The sequence below is a fragment of the Drosophila tropicalis genome, unplaced genomic scaffold (assembly GCF_018151085.1).
Source record: "Drosophila tropicalis isolate 14030-0801.00 unplaced genomic scaffold, ASM1815108v1 contig_859, whole genome shotgun sequence".
Classification (NCBI taxonomy): domain Eukaryota; kingdom Metazoa; phylum Arthropoda; class Insecta; order Diptera; family Drosophilidae; genus Drosophila; species Drosophila tropicalis.
Genome location: NW_027173353.1, coordinates 10047609 through 10063643, shown reverse-complemented (window position 1 = coordinate 10063643; position 16035 = coordinate 10047609). Strand labels below are relative to the sequence as shown.

Below are 16035 nucleotides of genomic sequence, written 5' to 3'. Positions count from 1 at the left end.
ATTTACTTGCCAAAAACTAAAAAGTTAATGATCAGCTTGTTAGAATAATTGCCAAAACCTTTAATATGCAACAGTAACAAAACAAAACAATTATCGAAAAATATTTGAGAAATTTCTAATGAAATGTGAAAGGGAAGAGCAAAATAGGAAAACAACATCGCACAAAATCAGAACAGAAAATGTAAGAATCACTTAACCCATAGAAAGGCCACAAAAATAAAATTCAAATGCGTCGCCAAATTCTCTCAATTTTCAATTCTCTATTTCTCCCTCTCTCTCTCTAGCGTCTACTTCACACTCTTTGCTCTTTTTCTCTCTTGTATAATTTTATTTTTCAATTAGGCAAAACAACAATTACAACAAGAAAAAGAAACACAACGAAACGCTTTTGCTCGATAAATTTATTGTCATTTAAATGCACACGAGTGGAAACGTACCACAGGATAGAAATTAAAACATTAGACATCGACTAGATTTTATACCCTATAAGAACACATTTCAGTTCTCAAAAGATATTTCTTCTATAAATAAAGTTCTCATTCTGAAAATGTTAAAAAATTTAGATGTTCACTCAAAGACAACATAAAACTAAATAAATCCTTTTACTCTACTGAGTTTCTTTTGTTCTATGCTTCTTCTAGTTATAGGTTGAGATCCATTTAAATTTCGGATTTTGAGGCTATGAAATATAATAAAGACATGAACTTCATAGAAAACAAGGACCTACGGTCCAAGATTTCTACAAAAAAAACTTAAGAAAACTTTTTGTTAAAGGAGATCGTTAGGGCCAGGAGTATTTAAGTTCTTAATCCGGCTCACCCAAGAGAAAAACAAATGCACTTATATTCATTTAAAGGGTAGTTAATATATTGATGAAATGAACAAAATAAAGCAAAAAGAAAAAGCAAAATTTGCGCTGTTTTGTTGTGAAAATGTCGCTGAATTCTCCCACACTCTTTCGATTATTTGCGCTTCCCATTTTCATCTTTCTTCTTATATTCTCTTACACTCTCTTATTTAGGGGGAGGTGTGACAGAGTGTGTGTGTACCTAGGACTGTGTGTACGCAATGTGTATTGAACGATTACACAATCGATTTGTAAGAAATTATTTCGAAAAATTGAACAATTGAATTTATTTGATTAGGCAGGCAATGGAACAGGGGATGGGGGGAAAGGAGAACGAGTACGCGATGTTGATCACATGTTATGCGAATTAAATGCAAATTTCTTTGACGTTCTACAATAAATGATTAGCCGGTGGCATGGGGGAGGTATGGGAAATGGGGGTAGAGGTTTGCCTAAAGTGAAAGTGTTGCCGCCTGATGCTAATGATGACGACGAGTTTGCTTAGCGCACAAAATTTAATTAAATTGTTTAACAAAACATCAGCAGCAACAACAAAATCCACAACAATGGAACAATAAAAGGCACGTGGCCAACTGCACCCCCTCCCTCCCTACACCTGATGACATGACAATTAAAAATTAATTTCCATTTTTTCCAAAAACTCTTCTCTTATACATTTTGGCAACATTTGACAAACCATATGAACATTTTCGGCTTTTGTGTGTTTGTATACAATAACCAGGCAAGTGTAAAATTTGTTATACAATCAAGAAGAAGAACAAATAAATAACAACAACAACAAAAATTAATGCACAAATATTTGCTTGATGATACACACACAACAATAAAAAAAATGTGTATTAAAAACAACATTAAGGTACTTACGTTATGGCCTGAAAATAATAGAGTGAGACAGGATGGAAAGAAGGGGGACAGACAGGAAGAAACACGGCAAGGCAACCCCAACGGAAGAGGGCAAAAGGTCTTAAAATAATTCATTTTGATGTCAAAGACAACAATTCAACTAAATACACGAAAATGAATTTAAACGAACACAAACAAGGAGAAACTTTGAAACGAACTTTCGTTGCTCTTACTGCAAAAAAGAGAGTTTTCCTTTTACAGTTTGAATATCTAAGACAATTCTAATCAAAATGAAAACATTTAACTATGACCAATTGAGGCATAAAACGAATATACCCTTAGATGACATATCCCGAGAAGAAAAATTATATTTGAATGAATGCACGTCATGCTAATTTCGATTATATACATATATATATATCGTACATGTATATAAATATAGGCCAGCAGATCTGACAGATTAGAAAACCAAATCAATTCTGAAGAGATTGACAAGTCTCGGAGTGAGTGACTGTTTGAGTGACATACGGGCCTGGACTGGCAGTGGTTGTCAGTCCTTGATTTGAGCCTTATGTAAAAATGTGCCAAGTGAGGCAAGAGAAGTCTTTTATGCAAATGTCGTTCACAGCGTTTTTCCGATTGGTTTGACTAGGTGAGGGTATGAGCATGAGGCGGGAGTGGCGGGGTAGTGAGTTTGAGTTTCCTCTAGATTAAGGTTGCCTTGTTTCTTCGATTCTTTAAAACGGGAAATTAAATTGTTCAATGTTCACAATTTTTAATTAAAAGATAAAAATTGATTATTATTATGTTATGGTATGTAATAAGCAAATATTTGGCATTTCTTTCATTTTCGGTTGTCTTTAATCAGATCATAGGTTTACTTTCGTTTCCCTCATCCTAAACGGCTCAATTCGACTTGTTAATAGAAACATTTACTTAATTATCAAATGGATTGATTGTTAGTATCGAAAAAGGAAAAGAAAAACATTTCTGACTCACCTTATTACGTAATTCACACAGACAACACTCTGAGGCTTTAGCTTGTCGAGAACCACAGTGGCTTGGGTAACAATCCAACAGTAGCCACCATATTTACCCAGGAAACGATAGCGACAGGTCTCACCCTGTCCCTTGCTTAAAACTGAAAGTAAAAGAACAAATTTGTTGTAGTAAAATAAATATTTGTTTTAACCAAAATCTAAGTCAAGTTCTTTGGTATTCAACTTGACAAACAAATCAAATTACATCTGCGGTAAAATGGCAAAAGCAAATCAAAAAGTAAAGAGAAAAAAAGAAAAAAACAACAAACAATTCATATAACAACAACAGCAAAAACAATAACCATTTTTGCGGTTCTAATTTGCGGTTTCTATTTAATAATAATAATTTATACACTTGGAAAATTTATTCACGCACGACAATTATTCTAGTTCGAACTAGTTGAGACTGTTTAGTACTCTTCATTTCAGTTTTTTCTGACAATTTCGAGAAGATGACAATAATTTGTTATTAGTTTTTCTACAGTGACAGGTAAAAATTGACAAACAGGTACAGTATAAGGATATTTCGCAAGGATTGTTCTTTGTGTGCTTGACTTTGCCAATTCTCTGAGTGTATGCATGGGCTATGGATGATGCTTTTTGTGTAATCAGAAATTTTATGACTTAATCGTAAATTTGCACAAAATCTGTTGGTGAAATTTTTGGGCAAACGGCGCAATGTTCAAATGTGCATAATTTGCTTGCTTTTGCTTCATTAAGAATTTTGCAAGTTGTTGGGCCCGAGCCCGAGCCCGAGCCCGAGCCCGATCCCATCCCTGGTTCTTATTATTATTGTTGGAAGTCTCTTTGGCAAATTGTCAAGTTTCAAATTACGGCGCCAAAAACGTTCAGGCATAAAAATTAAATAATAGCAAGCCACCAAAAGCTGTTGGCTGGCTTGGGGTTAACAACGTAAAGAAGGCCCAGACCTGATCTAAATTATATGGAAATTTATATTCACACACACACACACACGCACGACCAAGTGTGAGTGGAAGCCAAGACGACGATGACGACGACAACGTTGCCAAGTAATTTGCCTCAACAAGGTCGAAACATAAACTCGATTTTAATTAAAACCGCCAACACCAACAACAACAACAACAAGGGGGAAAGAGAAAAAAGTGAAATAAAAAAAATCAAATAAATATAAGTAGGTATAGCTAGGCTTATAGCTGGTTGTGCGTGTGTATGTGTGTGTCTTCCTGTGTGTGTGTTGGTTTTCTGCTGACAAACTCACTTTTGCCGTAATCATTTCAATAAAATTTAATGGTCGTCACAGTCACTCAGTCAGTTTTGGCTGCGACAACGGTCAGGATATAAAAACGCACGTGTCCTTTACACAGCAGCAGCAGCAGCAGCATTCTAATGAAAATTTATAAGAAACTCAACCAACAAAAAAAAAAAAAACGACCATTGAAATTCATTGGATTGCTCTGGTAGAACCATCGTCCATAACCACACCAAACGAAAGTTATGCAAATCTCTAATGGGTCAGCTTAATTGCAGGGTCACAGGTGTGCGTATCAGTGTGTGTGTGTGTGTTTAGACAAATTTATGTTTTCGTTTTATGTTGAAGCAAAATTATTAGCAAAGAGAAGGCATAAAACTTCTCCAACAAAATAATTTATATTATAATCCAAGTGTACTTAGCATGAAACTTTCAAGTTATTAAGCGGATAAATTATATCTTTTGTCTACACACAAAGCTTCAGAAATCAAAAAGTATATACTTTTAGATATATGGTAACAAATAGCCCCAACGGATCTAAATCTCAGACGATTTCAATAAGTAAGGGCTTTTCTATCTTCGTCATTTGAACTGTGAGTCATTTTTACTTAATTTGCAAATTAAGATAAAGTTACAAGAGGAAAGTTTTAAGTTTATTGTCAAATTATCTTTAAAAAACTTTAATTTTTTCAACTTAAGATCAAGTTTTAAGTTTATTATTATTATTCTATCTATTTAAATGAACAACCGACAAAGGATTGCCTCCCATTTCTAATCATTTGCTAGATATTTTTGAATATACTGGTCAATAACCTTTTTGATTAGCCAAATTTGTCTATATTTAACTTTTTACAAATTACCGTCAACTGATACTTTTTAAACATGGATTCTAAATATATTTATTTTCAATTTAATTGAAATTAAGCAGAAACCTTAAATACTATAAATACCAAATGAAATTTGAGCATTAAACTATCATCTTGTGGCTTGAATGATAAAGATGTGAGATATACGAAGGAAGGGCCAGGGAAGGGGGTGAGGGCGAGGTGAGGTCGATGGATCATCATTATAATTCAACTGCACACAAGCGCTAAATACATATACACAAGCAAACAAAACATCCTTCTCGGTCTCTCAGATTCACTCAGTCATTCATTTAGTTAATTTGAAATCAGCAGCAGAAAATTAGTTTTTCTTTCTTGGCCCGTGGCTCGTGGTGGCTCGCTGGCCGTGGCTTTTAGTGTTTATGTATTAATTTCGGTGGATAAGAAGCGAATGAAATCTTTTTGCTTCCTTGCTTTCTTTTTTATTTTCCGAGGTGTTGCTGGGTCATTAATACAAACCGCCAAACGAAATAGCAAAAGAAAAATTGAAACAAGAGGCCCAATGGCCTAAACAACGACGAGCTATCTGTTGACAGTCGGGCGTTTCGTTTACTCTGAGAGATTGATGCCTGCCATATGTGCCAAATAAGCTGTACGAGTGTGGAAGAGAAACTAGAGTTGTGGCAGGAAGTTGTATGGATTAAGAGCTCTGAAAAGTATGCTACATATAGCAAAAAGTATTCAAAGCACGCGACGTCTGCCACAGTGTTTATATGGAATTAACAAAGTGCAGACTTCTCTATCTGTCTCTCTCCCTCTCTCTTGCGTTGGCTGTTGCTGCAGCTGCACTTTGCCATGAACTTGATTTGCCCTCAGTCAAGGACTTTTCCTGGTTGCCTGCAGTCCTAATGCAGACTGCCTGCCAGTTTGTATGTGTATATGTATATGTGTGTGTGTGTGTGTGTTTGGGTGGGTGGATGGGCAGAGAGCTTTAGAATGAAAATATGAAAAAATCTACGCGTGGCAGCCAAAGATCATTTATCAGCAATTTTTTAGCAACATTCCTTGACTGTAGCTGCTGACTGTCCGGATGCCTGCCTGTTCCTGCTGTTTGTTGCAGTTGCTGTTAAAATTTATGAACACGAATACAATCCGCTTTTGGCATAGCAATGCCAATGGCATTCTAAAAAGGACTCTTTTACTTCTCTTTACGCCAAGACATGCAGACAGTTAGATAGAAGACATCGGCCATTTGTACAAATAACCAAGTTGGAAGTAAGATGGTTTTGGGCTAAGAGTACACCATCAATGGAAAACAAACATCAAAACCGCATTCAAGGTTATGTATCAAAGTTGAACAAATATAAATAGCAGCAACCGAAATGGTTAGCCATCTGAAGGATAAACCAGATGCACACACACATACAGCAGACATGGTTGAGTACACGACTAAATCCTTGAAGCAACATAACAGTATATCATCATCAACGCAGAGCCAAAGACACTACAGTAAAATCTGGCATAGAGGAAACAGAATAATTGTAATCGATATATCTACGAAATAGTTTTCTATCCATCTAATATTCAATTGGTTTAGATATTGCGCTTTGTGCTTGCAGTAGAGATCATTTTATTAAATGTTTACTGTACAGGTAGCACAGTAAACCTAGCAAACACACACACACACAGAAACAAACTGACACTGCTCAATGCTGCTGCTGGCTGAATGGCAAACTGGCCAGGCGTTAGTTGGGTTTCCTTTCATTTTGATTGCATTTGCTGGTGTCTGCCATGACTTTTACAACTACTACTACCGCTGACCAGAGTCCTAGCAAGTCCAAGAATATGCCAGAGGGTGAGGGGACCTCAAGTCGGTTGGGGGGATCAAATCACATTGGCACAAGTGGATAAGGAAATAAATGTTTGCCTTGTGCAAGGATGTGAGCATAAATCAAGGATTTGTTTGCGGATTGTTTTAACAAAGGTAGTTGACCCATCCCATCGACTTAAATTTAGACATTTTTCTTGCTGTGTGTCTTTGGATGTCTGCGGGGGTGTTTCTTTGCTTGTAGCATTGACCTTTTGGCTTCTGGGCCACGTGGCGTATGCGTAATCTGTTTTAATTGAATTAAGCCGCGCGGCATTATCCTCCTTCATAGTGATAGAACGTTGTCTTTAAAAACTAAAAACGCATTTTCAATATGCTTGCTTTTTATATGCAAACGCAATTGCAGCTTATTGAAAATGCGAATAGAGAAAAGGCAAGCAAAAGAAACTAACCCATCCATGTCCTTTTTTTGTGTGTCATCTAACCCAGCCAAGTCGTGTGGAAAATTGCATTTGCTTGCTACCTTTTCGCGCCATCAAAAGGCAAAGGACCTGAGAGTCTCTTAGTGTGTGTCTGTATACAAATCCCCAACAGCTCAAATTCAAGCTGGGCTTAGCTCAGTTGTCAGTGCCCAACGACATGAAAGGGTTTTACAACAAAGACGACGAAATCGCAGCTTAGTCACATTCCTTCCTCTTCACCATTTGTACTCCCCCCTCTGGTCATAATAATTCAAAATGCTGTCAATACACAAGGCAAGCTACATAATGCCCATAAATGTTATAATGAATATTTTAGGAAATTTATTTTTAGTATTGCCTTTTCACCCCCACCCTCACCCTCAAGAATAAGCAAAGCTAAAAGAGCTGGTACATTCAATTTGGGAAACAGTTTGTTCAAAAAAGCAAACAAATTAACTCAAGAAAAATGCGTAAAATTTGATTGAGAAATCAAATCAAGGACGAAACTAAGACAAGGGATTCAATGTTAATACAAAATATAGAACGATATAAAAGTTATCTAAAATTAATAAGCAATTCGTAATAAGAAATTTGATTAAAAGTGGAATGTAGCTAAAAACATGTTAAAAATTATAAAATTAACAAAAAAAAACACTAAATTCGGATCATTAGCACTAGAGTCTATTGATAATGGAAAGAGTATTCAAAGATTGTTTTATTCAAACAAAAAATGTTATGACTTTTTTCCCCATCTTTTCTTTCGACATTATTTTTTCTTTTGCGTGGGACTGAGAGCCAAGTTGGAACAATCAGCCCCCCGCCTTTGGCTAACAGCATTCTGTGGCTTGAGTGGCATATTTTATGACCTCCTTGAATTAGGTAGGGGAAATGAATGACGGACCGCCCAGCAGTAGGTCCTACAAGCAGCTATGAATTCCCAACTCTAGGCACACTCGTGTATTCTGTGGTAACTTTGGCCAAAGTTATGTTTGACCCACCGAGCAAAACTAACAAGAACATTTTCCTTCTCATTGTGTGAAACGAACCCGACCAAACGGACCGCCCAAGGCTATGAAAGTCGACAAGTAAGTTTTGTCCCATTAAAAACTACTCAACATGTCAGCTGGGCGGCCGAAAAGCCGCAAATGGGTTGAGGTTTACTTGAATTCACTGGCAGATCCCCAAAATAGTCGTATATATAACAAATTTCTTTAATTTGCTAACCAACAACGAGAGAAAGGAAGAGAAAAGAGAAAGAATGGCAAGGAAAATGGAAATTTTTAAGGGAACTTTTTGTCGCCCTAAAACCGGTTTAGGTATGAAAAGAAAAGTTAATTGAAAACAAAAGTCAAAGATTTTGCATATTTCTTTTTTATTCTTTGGTGCCACAGTCAATATTTATTTATGCGTCAGGCAAATTTAAATCATTTAAATGCAAAGGCAACCAAAAAAGAAACAAAAATTAAATCAACAACATAAAATTGCAACTAGAATTTGCCCCCTCTATCAACACCATCCCATCCATCCCAGCCAGCCACTCCTCGTGGCTGCACTAATTAAAATTTAACAAAAATAAATGCCGGGTAATTGAAAACTTTTTCTCGCTGAAATCAGCGACTTAATCATTTGGCAAAAGAAACGGAGGGCTGAGAGAGTGGGTGAAGTTACAGACTTCTCGACTTTCCTTGCTTTAGCTATTTAAATTTCATTATATTTATTCTCATTGGAATTCCCCCCCTCATCCCTTCATTCTGCTCTCTATTATGCTCATTAATTCCATTTGTCAAGCGGGACAAAATCAGAGAGAGGGAGAGAGAGACTGAGATCTACCTTTGCTTTAGTTAATTAACTCAATTTAAGCGTGAAAAGACATTCAGAATCTTAAAGTCATGTAATGAAAGCAACAGCTGGCTAATATAGAGATTTCATTTGTCTGCTCAGCTGCTGCAGCAAAAAAGAGACAAATTGCTAATTGACAGGAGACACAAGATACCAGACTCGCATGTTGTTCATCAAAGTTGGTTGCAGTTTTCGAAAACTTTAAATTATTGAGTGGAGAAGCATTTTCATCGCCTGCCAACATGGCGGCTACAAGATTTTAAAAAATTTAATGATAAATATACATATATATGTAAATGCAAATCAATAATGTTTAGACGCTCAACGTGAGAGCGGTCTATGAATTTAATAGTCGGGATTTCAAATAAATGTTTTACTAGACAAATTTGTGAGAGAACGATTAACAATTTGACCTGTTCTTGTTTTCGTGCAGAAATGAGAAAACCTAATTCGAAGACCATGTGGAATTCCTATTGATTTATTTGAAAAACGACTCGGAATGGAGTCGAACTTTTAACCCTACGATTCTTAATTAAGACATTGAACAGTTGCGATGTTTTGGCGCCCAACGTGAGAGGTTTCCTTCGAAATGGAATGTATCCATTTATAAAAGTTTTTAAAATGTAATAAGTTGATATTTTATATATGTTCATTCTATGCCAATCTGTTATATCAACCCAAGTGGAAATAGTTAATAAAAATTTGTTCAGGTCGAAGTACATAATATGCCAAATATTGGTTGAATTCTCATGGTTTTCCTAGTCATTTTTCGCTTCACATTTTTCCAATCACGTTTCTCGAGACTTTTGGGGAAAAACAATTAAGTGTTGATGTTTAGCGATTTTTTTTTTTTTTTTGTTATTCTTTATTTGGCTTTTGTTCTTGTTTAGTTTCGTCCGTCAAACACCAGCTGCAACTTTATTAAGCCAAATTTAATGGCGGTTGCTTCTAACATTCTTGTGTCTCTTTTCCTCTCTCTCTCTCTGATTGTGCTTTTTTTTTTGTTTTGGTACTCTTTGCTCCTGCCGTTTTTCATTAACGCCGCCAACTGACTTGCAACAATTGTTGCAAAAACAAGAAAAACGAAAAGCGAAAAAAATACTTTACAAAGTTTTGCTGCAATATTCTTCGCTTGGTTGTTTCTCTCCATTTTCGCCGCTTCATGTTGTTACAATTAGTTTCACTGGTCTAGTATAAGCCATGTTGTCTACTCTGGGCCTGGCCCTAGTTCATCTTGATGGTTTGGGTTGGGGGCTGGACGACTTTGCCTTTATTTGTCCATTTGCCAAACGTCTAATTGGACTTGCTAAAGATTTCTACAGAGATTTCGCCAGCAAGTTTCTCTTGTTTGCTGTTTTTTCTTTATTTTTTTTTGCTCTTCAACCAAATTGTTGCTAATAATTCACATTGGGTTTACGAATGGAGTTTTTCTCTGCCCCACCATCCACCATCACAACTCGAAATAGCCTTTACTTGTGTGGTTTTTATGAATTTTTCAATAGCACGCAAAAAGGCAGCCCTTTTTGTATAACTCAATTAGGCTTAATAATGGGGCAGCTGTGTGCCTTGGCCTTCGTTCTTGTGTGGGAGGTGGGAGGCGGTAGAAATGAAGGGGAATGGGTCAAAAATATTGATTTTTCTACATCTTCGCAAACGCAAATAATCAAGCTTTTGTTTTCATAAGTAGAAAGCACTTAAGATGATTTTCACAAGAAATTAATAAAGTTTTTTGATGCCAGAACGAAGTGTGTGAAAAATTCTCCCTTAAAGTTAAAGAAACTATCGAAAAGTTTTTGCTGTTATAAGTGATGACACGATTAATCAAAGCGAAAATCGATTAATTGAATTGTTAATCGAATAATGAGAGTAATAATCGTGTGATTATATTAGACCAATATTTTATTATCTCAGTTTAAGCTAAAAGAAAATACAAAAAGAAATAGCTTAGCTATCAAAAACAAACGAAAGCTTAAAAGACGTTTTACCTTTAATAAATCATAGGATTGAATAATGATTTTTATTTGCCATCACTAGTTATAGGGGTATTTTAAAATTCAATCAATATGAACCGAAACTTTTAAAAGAAAATAGTTTGCAAGAAGAGGCAGGAAGCCAAAAACTATGCTACACTTGAACGAAAAGTGCCAACGCTCATAAAGAACCATCCGTTGTGGTGGTGGCAGCAGCAAAATTTTATGATCCGTCTAAATGGTCTACCATGCAAAAGTGTTGCTTAAATGTCAATCTATCTGCTGTCTCGTTGCCAGTCTGACTCTCCGTCTGTCTGTCTGTCTGTCTGACTGTCAATTTTAGCAATTGAAGAAGCAGCAGCAGAGGCAAACGATGGCGTCGACAGTGGCTAAATGCGTTGAAAGAAAATTTCATTTGCAGATATCGTGCTGTCATTTAATAAACGAAATGTGTGGCAAAGAGTGGAAAGACAGAGAAAAACTGAGAACGAGATGCAACGATGCAGTAACAGATATTGGCAACACTTTTCACACAGACACATGTGTGTGGAAGTGTATGTGTGTGTGTGCGAGGCAGACACACCAAATGCTGAGCGACAGCCACAGGCTGACTTGCAATGAGAACGCGGGAATAGGACAGGGGGGATAAACAGTGGGATATTGGGTAGGTGAATGCACCCATTGTGTAACTAAACCATAGCAAGACAGTCAAGCTTCTATATCTAGTCAGATGTATGTATTGGGTGTGTGTGTGTCTGTTTGTGTTGCGCGTTTGTGTAAATCCCGCTTGCGATGCTCACTAAATGCCAATTCCAGAAAATGACGCGGAAAAAAAGCGCCAAAGAATATGTGTGAAAGGTGCTTGCTGATAGGTAATGGTGATGAAGATAAAGATACAAAAGGACAGGCCAAAAGCTAAAGGCATAAAATAATTGACAATGACAGACCGACCAGCAAACAGCAAGCAGCATCGCAGAGCGCTGTACTGTATCGAGATTTAACAATTTAAAATCATTTTCATGTAGGAAAGACACAGAAAAAGCAAAGAGACCGAGTCCTTTCAAAATTGAAATTGATATTGATGGAAGTGTAAAAGCTAAAATAAGAAAGAGGAATACAATATTTTGTCATAACTTGTTTGCATTGACTTGTCAACGCCCGGGAGAGTTTTCTTTTTACTCGAGGAATATTCAGCACTTCATTAGGGCAATCAAACATTAACTCCCCTCTCTCTCTCTCCACGGCGTACCTCTCCACATCAGACCGCAAATATTTTGCCAGTTTACACAACTTGTTTAACGCCAGCAGCGGATCAAATAAAGGACGACAACGATAAAAGGACGACCAAAAAAAAAATGCAAGAACAAGCCGCTTTTGATTGATTGTAGGAGAAACGAACCACCAGTCAGTCAACCAACTAACCATCCATTCATACATCCAACCTTCCACCCACCAGCAACCAGTCAGTCAGTTAGCCCAAAGGGATACGCAAAGACAAGTGGGAAGAGGGCAAACTCAGCCTAAGCTCAAGTCAAAAGGCTTTTTGTTAAACAAATTGAGTATTTTTCTGTGCCGATGTGTGTGTGTGTGTGTGTGTGTTGCAAAAGGTTCTCCTTTTTGTATACTATTATTATTTTTATCATTTGCCGCAACAGATTACCATCTTTTGTATTTGATTGTGTAAAGGATTTTCCAAAGAGAGATTTTAAGCTACCGAAAAACAAGAACAAAGTGGCAATGGTCAATAGGAGGGCATCGTCTTTTGACCTAACGAGATTTACCGCTAAATTCAATTCCAGAAAGTAGTTGGTTAGACAATAGAAAAACTTAGTTGCAGTTCCTAATTAATATGGACTTTCGATTTGTTCATCCACAGAGAAATATGAGAAGATGATAAATCTATGTAGAAAAATTTAATTACACCTTCATTACATTTCTTTAACTTTCAACTTTGTTTCCTTTCAATTTCCTTTAATTTATCAAATCTAAATACGTTTCTATTCTATTTCTGTAAAAACTTTGAATTTTTACTTTATATTTTAAGGTTTATTTTGAAATTGAAGTCGCTTTTCTTGTGGACTTCGTACTTGTAATGCTATAAAAAAAACTATTGCATACTTATTGGAGAAGTCTCCATGTTAATTCTATTCCGATCGATAAGAAATTTTGCATGTAATTTTCGCTTTTCTGCTTTCTCGCTTGCCTAAGCACTTTTTATACCGTTTTTGTCTGATGATAAAAAAAAATAACCAAAAAAAAGGAAAAACATGAAAAAACCAGCGAAGAACTAAATACAAAAAAAAGACGAAAGAAAAAGAGAATTCGTAGGAAAAATGAATGAGAAAATCTCCGCCCGGCAGCCACAAAAACATAAAACTTTACACATTCATTGGGTTTGTCTTTTTCTCTGCTTTTTCTTTCCTTTTTTTGTTGTTTGCCCCGACCATTTTTCGGTTGTATGGGTAAAAGTGTGAGCTTTTTTTAATTTAATGAAAATTTTCCACTTGGACGATTGACATTTTGTGTTCTCGCACCGCTCCTTTCCTATCTTCCACACTTCCTTTCCACTGCCTTCGCCTTTGGAGTTACGGTTGCTTTTCCTTCTTTTGCCAAATAAACACACAAATTTACTTAGCTGTTCTGACTTGCCAGCAACGTCCAACTCCCAACTCCCAACTTTCGTCTTAAATGCCGGCAAACGGAAAACTCCATTGCATATTCTGCGGCGACTGCGGCGGAGGCGTTGGCGGCTGCCGCGTAACTTTTGCCATTTTGCCTTTGTTTGGAGCGTGTAATCAAATGCATATTTGCATGCAACACCCTCTGCCCCCATCACCACCATTCCCGCAAATCCTCCACCCTTCTCAACTGTTGCCTTTTGTATAATTTTCTGCAAGACTTGCGAAAAACTTGCCAAAGCAGGCAAAAACTTTTTGCACAAAATGCATTGTGCAATGTCAACTGATAAGGCGTCTAGGACAAATCTTTTCCAAGAAAAGACACTGAGTATCAAATGAGAAAGAGAATAAAGACAAAATTTGACTAAGATCATAAAACTGCAACTATGGGCCTACAGTTGTGAAAAAACAAAAAGAAATTCTTTTTTGATATCAAAAAATGGTTGAAAATTCAGAAAAACTTTGGTTTTAGATTACTAAAACGTGAACTAAAATTGAATTTTTATATTTAGTGTTTAGCAAACTATTCAAGTGAATCTCTCTTTCATTCATTTCTACTAACTTTCGTTACACAGTATGCAGTAATGGCACATACATAGAGCGGCCATTGAACGGTTTTTATAAACTCAATTAGTAAGCCAAGTTAACCATAAAAGTGTTGAAGAATCGAAATTAACTTTTGTGCAAATGCCATTAAATGGGCGAACAGTCTGACAAGAAGGGCAAGAAGGGTGTTTGGCATGTGCACATTAAATGTTATTAACGCTTAAGCTATTGTTAAAGAAGTTCAATAGAACGGTTATCTAATTTTATAGAGGGGGAGATACGAGCTTAAGAGAGAGCCGAAAGCATAGAAGATAGCGATGGCAAGGGCCACACAGAAATAGAAAAATGTTGCCACATTTGTTAGCCAATGCAATGGATGCAGGCATCAGGAATACGAGTTGAAGAACAATTCTGACGTGACAATGCAATTGGACACGTAATCCAAGGGCTGTGTCTTAAAGCATAAAATTTTTGCCTCAAGGATATAAAGGTTGTTGTGCAAACATTTCCCATTTCCATTCATCATCATAAGTCACTGCCCACACAATGCACAAATGAAATGAAATATTTGCCCAAAAGGTGCAACAGCAGAAGCCAAGAGCCACGAGCCACCAGTCACCAGTCACCAGAGCACCAAGACGAAGAAGCTCATCCAAGGATTAAGCTGTAAGCACCAACCATTGGGAATATACCAACTCCACAACTCCAAAGACCCACCAGGATGCCAAGATAAGTAAAGCGAAGTAAAGAAGTACAAGAATTTCCACTTCCATTGCACTCCCCTTGTCTGCCTGCCGTGTGTCTTCTTTCAAGACATTTTATTTTATGAACTTAATGAAATAAACAGTCATGCCAAGGATGCAAACCGAAATACAAAATAAAAGCCAACAAAAGGGAAGAAGGGAAGCGACGGGACGGAACGGGATGGTGATGGAGAGCGTGCATTCACGTAGCAGCGTTGCACAAGTCGTTAACGCAAATGCCAGAGCCAACAGCCGGCATATTTAATAAACACTGGCAAATTAAGCATAGTCCCCACTGATAGCCAACCTCACCTTCTCTGGACCATAAATCAACAGGTAAGTAGGAGGAGAAGGAGGAGATGCTGCCGTTTGCTAATGTTAAGATGCTTCGCCCCAAAAGCAAAAAATCTTCGTGGCAGACAGAACACATAATTAACATTAAGCATAAACTGTTTGCTTATTATTAAAGGAACATAAATTGGCATTCACTAGGACCAACAACAACAAACTTTACCAGTTTTCTCTCTGAAATTTGAAGTATTCTCTACTGTCAGGATAATCAATCAATAAACAATCTTATTTAGCATATCAAAATCAGATACATTCAGCTTTAATTAACCTTTGACTGAGAACAGAAAATGAAAACCGATAAAAACGAAATATATCAAAAAGAATAATGCTGACTAATAAAGACAATCGAAAATCTTTTGCTTTTACGACTAGTTACCCTGATTGGCCATATTAAGTATATAAGCCAAACACGAAACGAACCAGAAAAGGACAGCAAAAAAAAAAAACATTTAATTTGATGAAATTAAAACTGACATTTTTTCCCTGCAAATGTCAAGTCATTGCTGTTGTTGTTGTTGCTTTTGCTGTTGATATTGGTGTGTCCAGTTGGCTGTCATCATGAATCTTTCTGTCCAAGAAGAGGGTGTGTTCTATTGAAGCCTGTCAAAGTTAATTCGTGGATGGATGGATGTGTGTCTGTGTGTTTGTTTGTTGGGACTAACGATAGACTAGCCAAATTGTGTGAAAGTTATAAGGTAACACGGGAAAAAAAGAAACAACAAAAAATCTGCCATGAAAAATGGCTAATAAATTCCAGATGGATAGCTAACATTAGCCTTGAACTTGACAAGAAACGTGAAGAAGCCATTGAAA

The 16035-nt window shown here is 36.7% G+C and overlaps 1 protein-coding gene across 2 annotated transcripts in view; it reads right to left on the bottom strand.

Moving 5' to 3' along the window:
• Positions 1–16035, bottom strand: part of sima (similar) — a 76358-nt gene that overhangs the window by 39753 nt on the left and 20570 nt on the right. For both annotated transcript variants that reach the window (XM_068297347.1, XM_068297346.1), the window contains exon 7: positions 2711–2852. In XM_068297347.1, the coding sequence (XP_068153448.1) occupies positions 2711–2852 (142 nt within the window). The remainder of the gene's footprint in view (positions 1–2710; positions 2853–16035) is intronic.